The sequence below is a fragment of the Vipera berus genome (genome assembly GCF_964194415.1).
Source record: "Vipera berus genome assembly, chromosome: 3".
Classification (NCBI taxonomy): domain Eukaryota; kingdom Metazoa; phylum Chordata; class Lepidosauria; order Squamata; family Viperidae; genus Vipera; species Vipera berus.
In genome coordinates, this window is record NC_138204.1 from 2,489,876 (window position 1) to 2,509,879 (window position 20,004).

The window sequence follows — 20,004 nt, forward strand, 5'->3', positions numbered from 1 at the left end:
AGCACCGCCCACACCTTCCCCTTTTATTAGCAGCCCCAAGGCATGGCTTAATAATAATAATAATAAGTTGGAAGGGACCTTGGAGGTCATCTAGTCCAACCTCCCCCCCCCCGCTCAGGCAGGAAACCCTATACCATTTCAGACAAATGGCTGTCCAGTCTCTTCTTAGAAACTTCCAGTGTTGGAGCATTCACGGCTTCTGGAGGCAGGTTGTTCCACCGGTTAATTGTTCTAACGGTCAGGAAGTTTCTCCTTAGTTCTAGGTTGCTTCTCTCCTTGACTAGTTTCCATCCATTGCTTCTTCTCCTGTCTTCTCAATGCCTTCTCCTCCTTTTGCTGAGTTGCCTCATAGACTTCCTCTGGTCTGCTCTGCTCAATTGCCTTCTGCTTCTAGCGTCTCTAAACAGATTCAGCTGTGACTCCTCTGAGTCTGAACCCTCCTCCTCACACAGCTGAGCCTCATAACAAACATGACTGGAGAGGCCAGGCTCTTCCTCCGACTGAGAGTCCTGCAATCCATCAGAGCCTCCCTCCGACACGGAAGGCTCTCCAAACCTCTCCTCCTCCTCCTCCTCCTCAGATCCCTCGGACTCAGCCTGCTGGGAGTACAGGCTGACACGCAATCACAACATGATCTCAGAACCACTGAACTATATTTTTCAAAGATCCTGGAGCACTGGGGAACTACCAGAGGACTGGAAGAGAGCTGATGTAGTTCCCATCTTCAAAAAAGGGGAAAAAATGGATCCAGGAAACTACAGATATATCAGCCTGACCTCAATAGCCCTGAGTCCTTCGGGAGAAGGGCGGTATACAAATATAATAAAATAAATAAATAAATAAATAAATAAATAAATAAATAAATAAATAAATATAAATAAATAAATAAATAAATAAATAAATAAATACCTGGGGAGATTCTGAAAAAGATAAATCAAACAACGAATCAGCGAGCACCTAGAGGCAAACAAAGTCATTACCAAAAGCCAACATGGGTTTGTCAAAAACAGATCATGCCAGACAAATCTTATTGCATTCTTTGACCAAGTGACAAATGTAGTGGACCAGAGGAATGCTGTGGATATAATTTACTTGGACGTCAGTATGGCATTTGATAAATTAGATCGCAAACTACTACTTGACAAGATAGAAAAATGTGGGTGAGACAGCATCACCACCAGATGGATTCGTAGCTGGCTGACAGGCCGTACTCAGCGTGTGGTCCTCAATGGAACCGCATCTACATGGAGGGAAGTGTGTAGTGGGGTGCCCCAGGGCTCTGTTCTGGGCCCGGTGCTCTTCAACATCTTCCTCAACGATTTGGACGAGGGGATGGATGGGGAACTCATGAAATTTGCAGACGACACCAAGCTGGCAGGAATAGCCAACACTACAGAAGATAGGCTTAAGATACAGGAGGTCTATCTAACAAGATGAAATTCAATGGTGAAAAAAGCAAGATTCTACATTTAGGCAAGAAAAACCAAATGGAGAGAGAGAGAGAGAGAGAGAGAGAGAGAGAGAGAGAGAGAGAGAGAGAGAGAGAGAGAGAGAGAGAGAGAGAGAGAGAGAGAGAGAGAGAGAGAGAGAGAGAGAGAGAGAGAATGAATCACTGGTGGGCAATTAGCTACCGGTTCTGCCAAAGTGGTGCGAACTGGCTGTATCCCACCACTGAGAAGAAGGAAGCTTGAGAGTTCACAAGGTTAATACCATATGGAACAAAACTGGGGCTGAATTTGGATGTTCTGCTTCGGGTACCACGGAGCCCCCTCCTCCCAAAAGAGAACAAGGAAAACAGGTCGTGGAGAGGGTGTGTCGTGTCCCAGACAATCTTGCAGATAATCTGCTAAATCAGGGTTACTCAACCTTGCCAACTTCAAGAGACATGGACTTCAAACTCCCAGAATTCCAGAAGTGGGTAGACCACAAGTCTTAAAAGTTGCCCAGGTTGAGAAACTCTGTCCCAAATTGCATCCGGCTTTTTGGCAGGCGTGACTTTCCTAGAAGCCACAATTTCTCACTTTTATTGCTTCTGCGCTTTTAACAGATGCCTCTGGTGAACCGAGTGCTCCAGTTTAATTACATTAAGGTAATTTAGGACTCCGTGCAGCAGAGTTGCCAGTTGATCAAAAGTCCAGCCGTTTCTCCCCAACAGCTACCATCCACCCATCCCCACTTGGAGCTGCCAACTCTTCGAAGGCCGCTTCTGCCGCAAATCATCCATCACAGGAGTTTTGGCCAGAGAAAGTTGCCAAGGCGAGGCATGGAGGGATGGGAAAAAACACATCTGAATACAAATTTGTTCTGCAATATATTCTCTTTTTCTCTGCAAGAACTGAAGGAAAGATATACTGGGGAAGGAAAATGGAAGATTTAACATTTTATCTTGTTACACAAATAGAAATACTCTTGAGTTCTGCTCCTGCTTTGGGCATGAAAGCCACCTGGGCGACTTTGGGCCAATCACCAGGAGACGGTGAGTTATAGTCCTGCCTTAGGGACGAAAGCGGCCTGGGTGTCTTTGGACCAGTCATTAGGAGACAGTGAGTTATAGTCCCACTTAGCCATGAAAGCCACAGCTGAGCGACTTTCTCCCAGCCCAACCCACCTTGCAGGGTTGTTGTTGTGGAAAAGAGAAAGTGGAAGGAGTATTATGTATGTTCACTTTGAATTATTTATAGGAAGGAAGGAAGGAAGGAAGGAAGGAAGGAAGGAAGGAAGGAAGGAAGGAAGGAAGGAAGGAAGAAAAAGAAAGAAAGAAAGAAAGAAAGAAAGAAAGAAAGAAAGAAAGAAAGAAAGAAAGAAAGAAAGAAAGAAAGAAAGAAAGAAAGAAAGAAAGAAAGAAAGGAAGGAAGGAAGGAAGGAAGGAAGGAAGAAGGAAGGAAGGAAGGAAGGAAGGAAGGAAGGAAGGAAGGAAGGAAGGACATTTCATCCCTTGGCCCAAACCAGGGTTGGTGAATTCACCCATTTTGGTATTCACACAACGCTGGCACAACTGGCTGAGTTGGCCCCACATTTCAAAGGAAGCTTTTGGTGTCCTGTGAATGCCACCAGCAGGTCTTTCCTTCCCAAAGCAGGTCAAGCTGACCCACGTGACTGGGTTCAGACAACACATCCACCCAGCAAGGAGTTTCTCTCTGGAAAGTCAGGCAATGGTCTTCCTTGCCGCTGTCTCTGGCGCTTTTCAATGCATCACTCAGTTCTCCATCATGCCCAGCCCCGCGGTCCCGCAAGAGGGCGGATGATGGGATTTGTAATCCATCCTCATAGAACTGCCAGGTTAAGAGCCGCTCGATGTCAGGAAGGAGGGCAGAGCCCATCCGAGCCCATCCTGATCCTGGACGGCCGAGGAGAAGGAGAAACGGAGTCCAAGGCCTCGAAGGGCCTCCGGGGAAGTCCTGCCTGTCCTCCCCGGCTGCCGCCCGAGGAGAAGCGGGTTAGTTACCCGCCTCCTTCCCAGCTTGGTGAGATAAGCCGGCGAAGGCCTGGAGTAGGCCTCAAGGCCTGGCGGTGGCCATGGCAACCGCCCGGCTCAGGCGCCTGCGCCGACTAGGCCGCGCCACGTCAAGTCGCGGAGTTTCCCGGCGTCGCTCTTCCTTCGAGTTTCCCGGCGCGATGGCCGGTGGCGATCCGGACTTCGTGCTCCGCTATTTGGCCGAGGTGGAGGCGCTGGCCGAGGAGGTGATGGCCACCAGGCAGCAGGTAGGCCGGGGAGCGCCGTTGGGGGGGGGAGGGGGAAATTGGCGCCGCGAGGCATGATGGGAGTTGTAGTCCCCGCGCCCAGAACAAGGCAGGCCTAGGGATTTCCGTCTCCCCCCCCCCCCCGAAACATATAAAATACTTACAACAAGGTTAAATATCGCAAACACTCTTGTGTAGAACTGTCCATTTGGAAGGGAACCTAGAGATCCACTAGTCCAGGGGTAGGCAACCTCGGCTCTTTTATGACTCATGGACTTCAACTCCCAGAATTCCTGACTCAGGAATAGCTGACTCAGGAATTCTGGGAGTTGAAGTCCATGAGTCATAAAAGAGCCGAGGTTGCCTACCCCTGCACTAGTCCAACAAACCCCCCCCCAGCTCAGACCACGCTCCAGAGGATCCTAGGGTTGTCTTGTTGGAAGGGGTACCCCAAGGTCGTCTAGTCCAGCCCTAAGCTGGACCCAGATTGTTGGGGGCAATTAAGCTGACTTTGTAATAATGCCGCTTGGGGTGTGTGTGTGTGAAAGCCCTAATAAGCAGGCATATGCATAGAATGAAGGCTACTGCTAAGCTTGTAAGCCGCCCTGAGTCTTCGGAGAAGGGCGGGATATAAATGGAATTAAAATAAATAAATAAATAAAATAAATAAATAAGCAAGGGGCAGCAACGTGCTGTCCAGGGAAAATGCTTGTAAAGACTATTTAAATTTTTTTGCAGATGGAGACTGACTCTCCCAGTAGTGTTACTATTTATTCTATTATTATGTTTTAATGTTCTTCCTTCCTTTCTTTTTCTTTCTTTCTCTCTCCCTTTCTTTCTTTCTTCCTTCCTTCCTCTCTCCCTCTTTCACTTTATCCTTCTCTCCCTCTCTCCTTCCTTCCTTCCTTCCTTCCTTCCTATACATAAAATGGGGTAGGGGCTCAGCAGCCTTGGACTACTCAGCAATCTGCATTACAGACCACAGAGGAGAGGAGGGCAGGGCCCCCTTATGGCTGCAAGGTAGCAACTGGCTCGTTTTGTTAGAAAATTCCTTCCAATTCCTGGATTATTTATTTTATTTATTTATTTTATTAAATTTATATACCGCCCTATTCCTGTAGGACTCAGGGCGGTTTACAGGGAAAATTGAAAGCATAACATACAAAAATTAAAATCAGTTAAAACAATTAATTAATTCAAGTCCCCGAAATTTAAAACTAAAACCCAATTAAAATTAAAACCCCTCAGTCTGGGCCAGACAGCTCGAAGAGCCAAGTTTTCAGGTCCCGGCGAAATGAACGAAGGTCGGGGGCAGTCCTAAGTTCCGTGGGAAGTTGGTTCCATAGGGCCGGCGCACCTACAGAGAACGCTCTTCCCCTGGGAATAACCCGCCGGCATTCCTTAACCGGCGGTACCCTGAGAAGGCCCTCCCTGTGGGAGCGCACGGGACGATGGGAAGAGGAAATTACAGGGTGTTTAGTTGATCTTAAACCAGAGACGTATCTGCTTGGCTCCAGGCCTGGAAATATTAAGAAGGAAATATGGTATTTGGTTTTACATATCTTAACGGCGGCAAGGATGGGGTATGCTCAATTTTGGAAGGCAAATCATACCCCGCCGGATGAAGTTATAATTAGGAGAATACTTGATTGTGCAGAAGCAGACACATTGACCAAGAAGTTGAAGGGTAAAGAAGAGACACCAGCATTTCTATCATGGAATAAATGGTATATTTGGACGGATAAAAGATTAAAGAAATGAGGGTGGCTTGGAGGTTGGTCAAAAATGAAGTGACATAGTCTTTGTTAATGAATAAGCTTTGGAGTTGAATAGTTATAAGAGACTTAATGAGTGGAACATAATTGTTAGTTTAGAGGTAGATATAATGTGAAATTTTTGAAATGGTTTTCAATTTTTTGATTTCTTCGTTTTTTGTATATTGTAAATATTTTTTTTTGTCTTTGTTGGTGTATGGTGTGTTTTTAACACGAAATGTAAATAAAGATTCATTTTTTTAAAAAAAAAGGAAGTTGATCCCGGCAGCAGGTGTTCCCTTAGATAATCCGGACCCAAGCCATTTAGGGCTTTATAGGTCATCACCAGCACCTTGAATCTCACCCGGAGGGCAACCGGAAGCCAATGCAGCTCGCGGAGAAGAGGTGTTACACGGGAGTATCGGGAAACTCCCATCACAACTCGCGCGGCTGCATTCTGCACCAGCTGAAGCCTCCGAGTGGTCCTCAAGGGCAGCCCCATGTAGAGAGCGTTGCAGTAGTCTAGCCGGGAGGTCACGAGCGCATGGGTGACTGTGCGTAGGGCATCTCGGTCCAGATTAGGGGTACAAAGTGCCAAGCCACCAGTGAGCAGCCAAAATAATGTTGGTTTTTTTTTTCCCAGTGGCATTTTTGCAGCCCCAGCCTCCAGCCAGCTATTGGACAGACAGAATAACCAAGTTGGAAGGGACCGTGGAGGTCTTCTAGTCCAACCCCTTGCTCAAGCAGGCATCCTTATACCATTCCCGACAAACGGTTGTCCAGCCTCTTCTTAAAAACTTCCATTGCTGGAGCACCCACAACTTCTGGAAGCAATCTATTCCACTGAATAAACGAAGGGACCATGGAGGTCTTTTGTTCAACCCCCCCCCTATGCCATTTCAAATAGCTATCCAGTCTCTTCTTAAAAACCTCCAGGGATGGACCACTTGCAACTTCTGGTGGCAGATTGTTCCCCTGGTTAATTGTCCTCACTGTCAGGAAATTCCTTCTCAGTTCCAGGTTGGTTCTCTCCTCGGTTAGTCTCCATCCCTTGCTTCTTGTCCTGCCTTCAGGTGCAGTAATACAAGATGGTTTGTCCAATCTGCAGAGGGGAAGAAGCGAGACCAGGAGATGCTCGCGATGAATGAGCTTTTTGGTAAAGCTTGAAGGTTTTATCCATTTCTCTTGTAGATTTTCGATCTGAATCAGAAACGGAATCAGAATCGGGAAGCCTTAAGAGCCCTGAGTAAGGACATGGATTCAGCTGGTGAGTTGTTGTTTTTCCCCCCTCCTGTAATTGTGTGAAAAAGTCCATCTGATGTTGTAATGGCTTAGCTCAGGGTTTTAGCCCAGCGTTTTTTCATACCTGATGAATTTTAAGATGAGTGGACTTCAACTCCCAGAATTCCCCAGTCAGCCAAGCATCTTAAAAGTCGTCGAGGTTGACCAGTACTGGTTTGGCCGGTCAAATAGCAAGAGCACTTAGACTATATACCACACCTTTTCAATGCTTTACAGAGTCAGAATATTGTCCCCAACAATCTGGGTCCTCATTTTACCGACCTCAGAAGGATGGAAAGCTGAATCAGCCTTAAGCCAGTCAGGATCGAACTCACAGCTGTGGGCAGAGTCAGCCTGCAATCCTGCATTCTAAGCACTGCAGCACCAGATATAGAATAGGTGATGACAGACAGACAGACAGACAGACAGACAGATAGATAGAGAATAGGTGATGACAGATAGATAGATAGATAGATAGATAGATAGATAGATAGATAGATAGATAGATAGATAGATAGATAGACATAGATAGATAGATAGATAGATAGATAGATAGATAGAGAATATGTGATGACAGATAGATAGATAGATAGATAGATACCGTATATACTTGAGTATAAGCCGACTCGAGTATAAGCCGAGACCCCCAATTTCACCCCCCAAAACTGGAAAAAGTTATTGACTCGAGTATAAGCCGATCCGCCGTTCTGCAAGCCTCTGCCGCCAGCAGAGGCTCGATCCGCCATTTTGCAAGCCTGAATACACAGGAATACCCTGTGTGGCCGCGGCTCGTCGGCAGGTCTCCGTTCCTCCTGCCGACCTTTGGGGAGGTTTGGGCGCCTCCCCAAACCTCCCCAAGTCTCCGTTCCTCCTGCCGACCTTTGGGGAGGTTTGGGCGCCTCCCCAAACCTCCCCAAACCTCGGCAGGTCTCCGTTCCTCCTGCCGACCTTTGGGGAGGTTTGGGCGCCTCCCCAAACCTCGGCAGGTCTCCGTTCCTCCTGCCGACCTTTGGGGAGGTTTGGGCGCCTCCCCAAACCTCGGCAGGTCTCCGTTCCTCCTGCCGACCTTTGGGGAGGTTTGGGCGCCTCCCCAAACCTCCCCAAACCTCGGCAGGTCTCCGTTCCTCCTGCCGACCTTTGGGGAGGTTTGGGCGCCTCCCCAAACCTCGGCAGGTCTCCGTTCCTCCGCGCAGACCTGCCGACCTTTGGGGAGGTTTGGGCGCCTCCCCAAACGTCCCCAAACCTCGGCAGGTCTCCGTTCCTGTTTGGGGAGGTTTGGGCGCCTCCCCAAACCTCCCCAAACCTCGGCAGGTCTCCGTTCCTCCGCGCAGACCTGCCGACGTTTGGGGAGGTTTGGGCGCCTCCCCAAACCTCCCCAAACCTCGGCAGGTCTCCGTTCCTGTTTGGGGAGGTTTGGGCGCCTCCCCAAACCTCCCCAAACCTCGGCAGGTCTCCGTTCCTCCGCGCAGACCTGCCGACCTTTGGGGAGGTTTGGGCGCCTCCCCAAACGTCCCCAAACCTCGGCAGGTCTCCGTTCCTGTTTGGGGAGGTTTGGGCGCCTCCCCAAACCTCCCCAAACCTCGGCAGGTCTCCGTTCCTCCGCGCAGACCTGCCGACCTTTGGGGAGGTTTGGGCGCCTCCCCAAACGTCCCCAAACCTCGGCAGGTCTCCGTTCCTGTTTGGGGAGGTTTGGGCGCCTCCCCAAACGTCCCCAAACCTCGGCAGGTCTCCGTTCCTCCGCGCAGACCTGCCGACCTTTGGGGAGGTTTGGGCGCCTCCCCAAACGTCCCCAAACCTCGGCAGGTCTCCGTTCCTGTTTGGGGAGGTTTGGGCGCCTCCCCAAACCTCCCCAAACCTCGGCAGGTCTCCGTTCCTCCGCGCAGACCTGCCGACCTTTGGGGAGGTTTGGGCGCCTCCCCAAACGTCCCCAAACCTCGGCAGGTCTCCGTTCCTGTTTGGGGAGGTTTGGGCGCCTCCCCAAACCTCGGCAGGTCTCCGTTCCTCCGCGCAGACCTGCCGACCTTTGGGGAGGTTTGGGCGCCTCCCCAAACGTCCCCAAACCTCGGCAGGTCTCCGTTCCTGTTTGGGGAGGTTTGGGCGCCTCCCCAAACGTCCCCAAACCTCGGCAGGTCTCCGTTCCTCCGCGCAGACCTGCCGACGTTTGGGGAGGTTTGGGCGCCTCCCCAAACGTCCCCAAACCTCGGCAGGTCTCCGTTCCTGTTTGGGGAGGTTTGGGCGCCTCCCCAAACCTCCCCAAACCTCGGCAGGTCTCCGTTCCTCCGCGCAGACCTGCCGACCTTTGGGGAGGTTTGGGCGCCTCCCCAAACGTCCCCAAACCTCGGCAGGTCTCCGTTCCTGTTTGGGGAGGTTTGGGCGCCTCCCCAAACGTCCCCAAACCTCGGCAGGTCTCCGTTCCTCCGCGCAGACCTGCCGACGTTTGGGGAGGTTTGGGGAGGCGCCCAAACCTCCCCAAAGGTCGGCAGGTCTGCGCGGAGGAACGGAGACCTGCCGAGGTTTGGGGAGGTTTGGGGAGGCGCCCAAACCTCCCCAAACAGGAACGGAGACCTGCCGAGGTTTGGGGAGGTTTGGGGAGGCGCCCAAACCTCCCCAAACGTCGGCAGGTCTGCGCGGAGGAACGGAGACCTGCCGAGGTTTGGGGAGGTTTGGGGAGGCGCCCAAACCTCCCCAAACAGGAACGGAGACCTGCCGAGGTTTGGGGACGTTTGGGGAGGCGCCCAAACCTCCCCAAAGGTCGGCAGGTCTGCGCGGAGGAACGGAGACCTGCCGAGGTTTGGGGAGGTTTGGGGAGGCGCCCAAACCTCCCCAAACAGGAACGGAGACCTGCCGAGGTTTGGGGACGTTTGGGGAGGCGCCCAAACCTCCCCAAAGGTCGGCAGGTCTGCGCGGAGGAACGGAGACCTGCCGAGGTTTGGGGAGGTTTGGGGAGGCGCCCAAACCTCCCCAAACAGGAACGGAGACCTGCCGAGGTTTGGGGAGGTTTGGGGAGGCGCCCAAACCTCCCCAAACGTCGGCAGGTCTGCGCGGAGGAACGGAGACCTGCCGAGGTTTGGGGAGGTTTGGGGAGGCGCCCAAACCTCCCCAAACAGGAACGGAGACCTGCCGAGGTTTGGGGACGTTTGGGGAGGCGCCCAAACCTCCCCAAAGGTCGGCAGGTCTGCGCGGAGGAACGGAGACCTGCCGAGGTTTGGGGAGGTTTGGGGAGGCGCCCAAACCTCCCCAAACAGGAACGGAGACCTGCCGAGGTTTGGGGAGGTTTGGGGAGGCGCCCAAACCTCCCCAAACGTCGGCAGGTCTGCGCGGAGGAACGGAGACCTGCCGAGGTTTGGGGAGGTTTGGGGAGGCGCCCAAACCTCCCCAAACAGGAACGGAGACCTGCCGAGGTTTGGGGACGTTTGGGGAGGCGCCCAAACCTCCCCAAAGGTCGGCAGGTCTGCGCGGAGGAACGGAGACCTGCCGAGGTTTGGGGAGGTTTGGGGAGGCGCCCAAACCTCCCCAAACAGGAACGGAGACCTGCCGAGGTTTGGGGACGTTTGGGGAGGCGCCCAAACCTCCCCAAAGGTCGGCAGGTCTGCGCGGAGGAACGGAGACCTGCCGAGGTTTGGGGAGGTTTGGGGAGGCGCCCAAACCTCCCCAAACAGGAACGGAGACCTGCCGAGGTTTGGGGAGGTTTGGGGAGGCGCCCAAACCTCCCCAAACGTCGGCAGGTCTGCGCGGAGGAACGGAGACCTGCCGAGGTTTGGGGAGGTTTGGGGAGGCGCCCAAACCTCCCCAAACAGGAACGGAGACCTGCCGAGGTTTGGGGACGTTTGGGGAGGCGCCCAAACCTCCCCAAAGGTCGGCAGGTCTGCGCGGAGGAACGGAGACCTGCCGAGGTTTGGGGAGGTTTGGGGAGGCGCCCAAACCTCCCCAAACAGGAACGGAGACCTGCCGAGGTTTGGGGACGTTTGGGGAGGCGCCCAAACCTCCCCAAAGGTCGGCAGGTCTGCGCGGAGGAACGGAGACCTGCCGAGGTTTGGGGACGTTTGGGGAGGCGCCCAAACCTCCCCAAAGGTCGGCAGGTCTGCGCGGAGGAACGGAGACCTGCCGAGGTTTGGGGAGGCGCCCAAACCTCCCCAAACAGGAACGGAGACCTGCCGAGGTTTGGGGACGTTTGGGGAGGCGCCCAAACCTCCCCAAAGGTCGGCAGGTCTGCGCGGAGGAACGGAGACCTTCCGAGGTTTGGGGAGGTTTGGGGAGGCGCCCAAACCTCCCCAAACAGGAACGGAGACCTGCCGAGGTTTGGGGACGTTTGGGGAGGCGCCCAAACCTCCCCAAAGGTCGGCAGGTCTGCGCGGAGGAACGGAGACCTGCCGAGGTTTGGGGAGGTTTGGGGAGGCGCCCAAACCTCCCCAAAGGTCGGCAGGAGGAACGGAGACCTGCCGAGGTTTGGGGACGTTTGGGGAGGCGCCCAAACCTCCCCAAAGGTCGGCAGGAGGAACGGAGACCTGCCGAGGTTTGGGGAGGTTTGGGGAGGCGCCCAAACCTCCCCAAAGGTCGGCAGGAGGAACGGAGACCTGCCGAGGTTTGGGGACGTTTGGGGAGGCGCCCAAACCTCCCCAAAGGTCGGCAGGAGGAACGGAGACCTGGGGAGGTTTGGGGAGGCGCCCAAACCTCCCCAAAGGTCGGCAGGAGGAACGGAGACCTGCCGAGGTTTGGGGAGGCGCCCAAACCTCCCCAAACGTCGGCAGGTCTGCGCGGAGGAACGGAGACCTGCCGAGGTTTGGGGAGGCGCCCAAACCTCCCCAAACGTCGGCAAGTCTCCGTTCCTCCGCGCCCTGCCTGCCTGCTTCTTTCCGCTGCGGAAAGAAGCAGGCAGGCAAGGCGCGGAGTTTGGGGAGGTGCGCGCGCACCTCCCCAAACCTCCCCAAACTTCGGCAGGTCTCGGACGGCGGTGGCTTGGGAGAGGTGCGGGCGATCCCGGAAGCACCAAAGCCTCGGCCGCGCACAAGTCCTCGGTAAGTTTTTTTGTTGACTGGAGTATAAGCCGAAGTGGAATTTTTCAGCCCAAAAAGTGGGCTGAAAAATTCAGCTTATACTCAAGTATATACGGTAGATAGATAGATAGATAGATAGATGATAGATTGATTGATAGAGAATAGGTGATGATAGATAGATAGATAGATGATAGATAGATAGATAGATAGATAGATAGATAGATAGATAGATAGATAGATAGATAGAGAATATGTGATGACAGATAGATAGATAGACATAGATAGATAGATAGATAGATAGATAGATAGATAGATAGATAGATAGATAGATAGATAGAGAATATGTGATGACAGATAGATAGATAGATAGATAGATAGATAGATAGATAGATAGATAGATAGATAGATGATAGATTGATTGATAGAGAATAGGTGATGATAGATAGATGATAGATAGATAGATAGATAGATAGATAGATAGATAGATAGATCACAAATATGAGTAGCATGGCATCCGCATCGAAGCCAACATCTGAATTCCCCTCCCCTAAGCACATAGTATCAAAGCACAATTCCTTCCTCTAATTAACAGTCATAAATCACATCTCCATGTATTTGTTATCAAAGCAAGAACATCCGATGTTAGCAGCGTTGACGTAAGAGACCCAGATCGGGCTGCCAATCAGCAACGCAGATATAGCCGTCCACTCGTGGCTGTAATTGAGCTCGCAGTTATTGCCTTAAGCCACGACGGTTGTAAAGTGAGCCAAAGAGAGAAGCAACCTAGAACTAAGGAGAAACTTCCTGACAGTGAGGACAATTAACCAGTGGAACAGCCTGCCTCTAGAACAGGCATGTCAAACTCGCGATGTCGCGTGACGTATCGCGACTTTTTCCCCATTGCCCGCAATGGGGAGGGCGTGGTTTGGTCGTGATGCATCCAGCCCGCAGGCCAGCAGTTTGACATGTCTGCTCTGGAAGCGGTGAATGCTCCAACACGGGAGGTTTTTAAGAAGAGACTGGACAGCCATTTGTCTGAAATGGTATAGGGTTTCCTGCCTGAGTAGGGGGTTGGACTAGATGACCTCCAATGCCCCTTCCAACTATTACTACTACTACTGCTGTTGTTGTTATTATTATTATTATTATTAAAACCCTCCTGACCTGCGTGCCCTCTATGACGACGCCACGATAACCAACCCCAGGAGTAAAGAGCCATTTTCCGGCCAGCTGCTGCCGAGGCTGCTGGGTCTTGTAGTTCAGCCACATCTGGAAGGTTTCAGGTTCCTGCTCCAAGAGGCTGAGATTTCAAAGCAGGACCCATTTCGTTGTTTTTTTTTAAGTAAACAAACCGAGGCTTCCTATTAAAGCAAGCTTTCTTTTCCTGCTTTCAGACAAAGCCACGGTTTGCTTCGGGAGCATGTTCATACAGCTTCCGAAAACGAAGACCCGGGAGATGCTCCAGAGAGGTGAGCTCCCGTTTGCAGAATTAAAAAGGTTCAAGGGCTGAGCCGGGGCGCGTGTGTGTGTGTGTGTGTGTGTGTGTGTGCGTGTGTGTGTGTGTGTTGGTCAGGCATGGAATGGCGCCAGCCCAATTCACAGTTTGGAACTTCTCTCTGTCTCCCGCAGAAAAAGGTTGACGTGCTTTTCCACTGTTGCCTCTCAGTGGTTGAGGTTTATGGTTGCTGGTAGGAGAGTAATTGATAACAATCATTCTCAGCCTTCCGTGACTTTTATGACGCAGTGATGTCAACTCTCAGGATGGAGTGTATATGAAGAGAGAGCAACCCCATTGCCTTCTAGCAGTGGTGGTGATCCCTAGTTGGGTCATGTAATGTCTGCAAGAAAACAATGAAGCTCCGAGAGCACCAAGGACCCCACAGTCTCCTCCTCCTCCTCCTCCTCTTCTTCTTCTTCTTTCTCCTCCTCCTCCTCCTCCTCCTCCTCTTCCTCCTCCTCTACACAAGCCCCCTCCTTTCTAGCCCTGATGACGTTCCCTAGTTGGGTCATGTAATGTCTGCAAGAAAACAATGAAGCTCCGAGAGCACCAAGGACCCCACAGTCTCCTCCTCCTCCTCCTCCTCCTCTTCTTCTTCTTCTTCTTTCTCCTCCTCCTCCTCCTCCTCCTCCTCTTCCTCCTCCTCTACACAAGCCCCCTCCTTTCTAGCCCTGATGACGTTCCCTAGTTGGGTCATGTAATGTCTGCAAGAAAACAATGAAGCTCCGAGAGCACCAAGGACCCCACAGTCCTCCTCCTCCTCCTCCTCCTCCTCCTCCTCCTCCCTTCTAGTACTGATGATGTTCCCTAGTTGGGTGGTGAAACCTCTGCAAGAAAACCTGTCAGGACCCACCTCAATCCACATCTTAGGAAATAAGAACTCTTGGATGCAAGTTTAGTCCAAAAGGAAAATGTTTACTAGGATGGAATCGATTGTGGCAATACAAGACGGAATCTGACAAAAGTTACATTTCAATCCTATATAAAGCATTCCCATTTCAGCCCCCTCCCCTTATCCATTTGGTCAGGCTCCCATCATTTGCTTAGGTGTCAGGCCCTTCCGTGGGAAAGGGAACTCTCCTTGGTTTTATTGTTATTGCTTCTTCCTTTTTCAGTTGTAAATGAAGATGTGATCCAGATCCGTCCCTCCTCCCCCCTCCCCTTTTGTGTTGTTTGAAGATTGCCTATTTCAATCTAAGTAACCATCCTCTCCCCCCCCCCTCGGAGAGATGGCAGAATCCCCAGAATAAGCATAATGTTCTACCTATACATTTATGAAATGTGATATAAATGGATTCTGACAAAACCACCATGCTCGGAGAGCACCAAGGACCCCACAGTCCTCCTCCTCCTCCTCCTCCTCCTCCTCCTCCTCCTCCTCCTCCTCCAGCACTGATGATGTTCCCTAGTTGGGTCATGAAACGTCTGGCCAGAAAAACCAGCAAAGCAGCCACGGTTCCGTGAAATTCCTCCTCTGATTAGCAAAGCAGTCGGCCACCCCTAGCCCTCTATATGAAATGAAAAGGGAGATTGTCGCGGAGCCTCTACAGCACACAGCTCCCCTGTGGGGGGGGGGGGGGTGGGGGGGGTTCATCGTCCTCTTTCGTCCCGTCTCCCTGCGGTTTTTTTTCCCCCCCTGTGGGAGGATCAGCATATTCCGGCAGCAGATTGGGCCGTCCCCCTCATTCTTTCCCGTGGGAATGGCATAAGGGCTTGCCAGGCTGTTGGAAAGCGGTGCCAGTCTCTGCACATGTTTCTCAGGGGCCATCTGCAGCTTGGCGTGATCAGAGATGATCAGGGGACTGGAGGCTCAAACGTACAAAGAACGGTTGCTGGAATTGGCTACGTCTCTAGCTGAATGAAGAGAAGGACCAGGGGGGACATGATAGCAGGGATCCAATCTCTCAGGGGCTGCCCCAAAGAAGAGGGAGTCAAGCTCTTCTCCAAAGCGCCTGAAGGCAGGACAAGAAGCAACGGATGGAAACTCACCAAGGAGAGAAGCAACCTGGAATTAAGGAGAAACTTCCTGACAGTGAGGACAATTAACCAGTGGAACAGCTTGCCTGCAGAAATTGTGGCTGCTCCAACACTGGAAGTTTTTAAGAAGAGACTGGACAGCCATTTGCCTGAAATGGTATAGGGTTTCCTGCCTGAGCAAGGGGTTGGACTAGATGACCTCCAAGGTCCCTTCCAACTCTATTCTATTCTATTCTATTCTATTCTATTCTATTCTATTCTATTCTATTCTATTCTATTCTATTCTATTCTATTCTATTCTATTCTATTCTATTCTATTCTATTCTATTCTATTCTATTCTATTCTATTCTATTCTATTCTATTCTATTCTATTCTATTCTATTCTATTCTATTCTGGAACATCAAGATTCAGACAGTTTTGTTCCATACAATATTAACCTTGTGAACTCTCAAGCTTCCTCATTCCGTTATATATTCAAGATGGACAGTGTTTAATATTCATATGTTATGTATACGTAGGGGTGTGGGTCTGTACATATATTGTATATAGTATGTTTAGGTGTGTGTTCACTTTGAGAGCGGGCCACTAAATTTCATTTTTGATGAGTGCCGTAGTTAAAAAATAACTGACAGTAAAGCCTATCCTGTCCTATCTGTGGTAACCCTCACCCGCGTCCCGTTCTTCCGCCCGTCTTTCCGCAGATCAAGAGCTGCTGGAGGAAGAAATTGCGAAGTTGCAGGAGGAGCTCAAAGGGAAAGTCAGCAACCTCATGGAGGCCCAAGGTCGGTGCCCGTCGGGGTCCCTAACCTGATTCCAAAGGAAAGCTGAGCGTGCCAAGCTTTCCTTTCCAGTTTGGTTAATTGTGCGAATGGCGCCTTATCTTCCACGGTACTGTTGCATTCTAAGCTGAGCTCTGAGTGGCACAATTGAGGTTTCCTTCCCTCCAGTCTTAAGGCTGTAAGAGCCGTGGGGAGCGATGGGGAAGGGGCTGGGCTGGACTAGGAGCTGGGAAGCCCAGCGTCTATCCCCCGCCTCCCCCCGCTTCACAGGGATTCCCTGGACACCTTTGGGCCATTCCCTCCTCCTCGATCCCAGGGGCGATGGGGTAGATTAGGAGGGAGCTTAAGATTCTTTTTTAAATTTAGTTTAACTTCTTAATTTTCATTATTTACCTTTACTATACCGCACCTCTATTATTTTTATGTATACCTAATATTCCTTCTGGCTCCTCTTTTCCTAACAACTCTTGTGAGGTGGGCTGGGCTGAGGGAGAGGAACTGCCGGCTTTTGTGCCTAAGGCGGGACTGGAACTCACCGTCTCCTGGGGATTGGCCCAAAGTCACCCAGCCGGCTTTCGTGCCTAAAGTGAGACTAGAACTCACCAACTCCTGGTGATTGGTCCAAAGTCACCCAGCCAGCTTTCGTGCCTAAGGCGGGACTGGAACTCACCGTCTCCTGGTGATCGGCCCAAATTCACCTAGGTGGCTTTTGTGCTGAAGGTGGGACTAGAGCTCACCGTCTCCTGGTGATCGGCCCAAATTCACCTAGCTGGCTTTCGTGCCTAAGGCGGGACTAGAACTCACCGTCTCCTGGTGATCGGCCCAAATTCACCTAGCTGGCTTTTGTGCCGAAGGTGGGACTAGAACTCACCGTCTCCTGGTGATTGGCCTTAATTCACCTAGGTGGCTTTTTTGCTGAAGGCGGGACTGGAACTCACCATCTCCTGGCGATTGGCTCAGTCATCCAGCCAGCTTTCAAGCCTAAGGTGGAACTAGAACTCACAATCTCCTGGTGATTGACCCAAAACAGTTACCCATCTGGCTTTCCTGCCTAAGGCAGGACTGGAACTCACCGTCTCCTGGTGATTGGCCCAAAGTCACCCAGATGGCTTTCGTGCCTAAGGCGGGACTAGAACTCACTGCCTCCCAAGTTTCCAGCCCGTTTGTTGCCTTAGCCAGTGAGCCGAACTGGCTCCTAATGGTTTTAATGTCTCCTTCCTCATCCTGAAGGTAAACCAGAGCTGAAAGGCTACGACTTGAAACCCTTGACCGCCGAGGAAATGTGGTTCATGAAGAAAGTGGTGGACAACTGAAGCCGTTCCCCCTGGCCTGGGTTTTGACGTGGGCACCGCGCTTTCCGTGCTCCTGGCAAGAGAAAACCGGCTGCTTGCCGAGCGCTTGAGCCTTTCACGGGGGTCCCTTATGCCCCTCTCTTAAAGCTAGCGAGCTGCCTGGAAATTTGAGGAAAGTCACGGTTGACGCTGTGTGGACAGGAGTTTGAGGAGAGCGTTGCTGGAGGTCGGAATTTTGCCCTTCTGAGCTTTGATATGGAACGCCGATGGTGGACAGCGAGGCTGGAGGACTTCCCGTTCATCTACGTTTCCCTGCCTGAGACCCCGGGGGACTCCCACATCCGTCGGGAGAAGGGTGGAAAATAAATCTCTGCTTCGCTTGCTTTGGTTGTGCGGTTGTGTTTGTCTAGCCACAGGCGTTGTCTGAATAAAAACTTGGAAGGAAAGCCCCTCTCCCCCATTTCCTCCATGGGGAGGGTCTCTTTTTAGACATTGCGCTTTGCCCTGTCGTCTTGGTGGGTTTGTTTCCTTCCTCTGGGTGATTCTTTGACTGGGCTGCTCTTTAATGTGCTCACTGCATCTAGTCGGAGAGCAGACCCCATCCCCTCGTAGCCCTGATGGTGTTCCCTAGTTGGGTCACACAACGTCTCTAAGGAAACAACCAAGCTTAGAGAGCACCAAGGACCCCACAGTCGTCATCATCTTCCTCCTCCTCTCCACAAACCCCATTCCCTTCTAGCACTGATGGTGTTACCTAGTTGGGTCGCACAACGTCTAAGGAAACAACCAAGCTTTGAGGAGCACCAAGGATGCCTCAATCCTCCTCTTCCTCCTCCTCCTCCTCACAAACCCCATTCCCTTCTAGCGCTGATGGTGTTACCTAGTTGGGTCACACAACGTCTCTAAGGAAACAACCAAGAGCACCAAGGATGCCTCAATCCTCCTATTCCTCCTCTCCACAGACCCCATTCCCTTCTAGCACTGATGGTGTTACCTAGTTGGGTCACACAACGTCTAAGGAAACAACCAAGCTTAGCACCAAGGACGCCTCAATCCTCTTCCTCCTTCTCCTCCTCCTCCTCCTCCTCTCCACAAACTCCATTCCCTTCTAGCACTGATGGTGTTACCTAGTTGGGTCACACAACGTCTCCAAGGAAACAACCAAGCTTAAGAGAGCACCAAGGACGCCTCAATCCTCCTCATCCTCCTCCTCCTCTCCACAAACCCCATTCCCTTCTAGCGCTGATGATGTTACCTAGCTGGATCATGAAAACATCCAAGCTCAGAGAGCACCAAAGACCCCACCGTCCTCCACAGCCCACCCACCCTCCTACCACTGATGACGTCACCTAGCTTGGTAGTGAGACATCTGCAAGAAAGCAAACCCAGCTCATAGAGCACCAGGGACACCCCCCCCCCTTGTATCCTAAGTACTATTTGCTAGTAAGATCCAAAAAAATAAAGGTTTTTAAAAGCTTTTGGAGTACAAAGGCATTCTTTTACGATTCACGCTCATTCCAGAAGGTTTGGATCGGAATCAGGGTTGGCAGAAGAGGCGCTGGCTAAGATGCTACTTTCTGCCCGGTTCGGTGCCACACAGGGTGGCAATTTTGCCACTTCCAACAGCTGAAAAACATTTTACAGACTTTTTTCCCCCCCACGTTTTGCAGCCAGCCAGCCTGCCTGCCTGCCTGCCTCCGCAAGACATCTCTGCAGTGGAGACAGCTTGCTGTGCGTCCATCTTCACAGCCATTCGGTGCCCTTGGTCAGCCTCTCCGTCAAGAAAACTTCAAGCTTGATTGACAGGACCTTCCAAAGCAAAAGAGGCATCCAGCTGACATGGGCGAAGGGACCGGAAAACCCATGAATCTTTTTTTTTCTTTCTTAAAAAATAAAATCCAGCCACTTTCTGGCCGAGCCTTAATTTTTTAAGGGCGGCTGAAACGACTTGAAAAGTTGCTTCAGCTGTTTCTTCCTGTCGTTGCTGTAACCTGCAGCGGAGGGGAGAGAAGACAAGGTCAGATTGGGGGGGGGGAAAGGGGTACAGGCCGTCCTTGACTTACGACCACGATCGGGACCGGAGTTTTCGTTGCTTAAGCAAGGCAGTTGTGTCCGATTTTGCAATTGTTTTTTTTTTTAAAAAAAACTTGGTCGTTAAGCAGATCGCTGCAGTTGTTAAGCGAGGCAAGTTAAATTAAAGCAACTCTCGCTTCGGCTACAGGTGGTCCTCGACTTAAGGGCCACAACGTTTCCGCTGGGAAGCCAGAGGTTGCTCGAGTGGGTCTGGCCCCGTTTTACGACCTCTCTGGCCTCCGTTGTTAAGTGAATCGCCGCGGTTGATAAATTTTATTTTATTTATTTATTTATTAATTTTATTTGTATACCGCCCTTCTCCCGAAGGACTCAGGGCGGTGAACAGGGCAGTACATGTTAAAAGACAAAATACAAAATACAAAAATTAAAAGAAATTAAAATTAGCGACAACGGTTCTCCCGTTGACTTGTCAGAAGGTCGTAAAAGGGGATCACGTGACACACACACCCCGGGGACACTGCAACCGTCACAAACGCGAGCCAGGGTCTGAATTTTGATCACATGACCCTAGCTGTATGTGTGAAAAGGGGCCTAAGTCCCTTTTTTTCAGGGCCACTGTAACTTTGAACGGTCACTAAGCAGACCGCCGTAAGCCGAGGACTGCCTGCCTTGAGTTTGTCGGAAGCCGGCTGGGTGGGTCACCAAACCACCG

General features: G+C 51.4%; 2 protein-coding genes across 2 annotated transcripts in view; one reads left to right on the top strand and one right to left on the bottom strand.

The window, feature by feature from the left end:
- Positions 1–3,477: 3,477 nt before the first annotated feature.
- PDRG1 (p53 and DNA damage regulated 1) lies at positions 3,478–17,640 on the top strand. Its single transcript, XM_081323854.1, has 5 exons — positions 3,478–3,702; positions 6,627–6,702; positions 13,105–13,179; positions 15,889–15,969; positions 17,197–17,640. Exons 1-5 carry the CDS (start codon positions 3,517–3,519, stop codon positions 17,277–17,279), a joined length of 501 nt encoding a protein of 166 aa, XP_081179980.1. The 5' UTR covers positions 3,478–3,516; the 3' UTR covers positions 17,280–17,640.
- Positions 17,641–19,178: 1,538 nt separating this feature from the next.
- Positions 19,179–20,004, bottom strand: part of TTLL9 (tubulin tyrosine ligase like 9) — a gene marked incomplete at both ends in the record, with an annotated part of 32,790 nt that continues 31,964 nt past the window's right edge. Inside the window, 1 exon segment of the mRNA XM_081323552.1 lies at positions 19,179–19,249. Coding sequence (XP_081179678.1) covers positions 19,179–19,249 — 71 coding nt within the window.

Excerpts from the sequence above, each read along its gene's own strand:
- PDRG1 (XM_081323854.1), top strand. The coding sequence starts at position 3,517 with ATGGCAACCGCCCGGCTCAGGCGCCTGCGCCGACTAGGCCGCGCCACG. Across the intron at positions 6,703-13,104 it reads TAAGGACATGGATTCAGCTG|ACAAAGCCACGGTTTGCTTC; the intron begins GTGAGTTGTTGT and ends TCCTGCTTTCAG. Across the intron at positions 13,180-15,888 it reads CCGGGAGATGCTCCAGAGAG|ATCAAGAGCTGCTGGAGGAA; the intron begins GTGAGCTCCCGT and ends GTCTTTCCGCAG.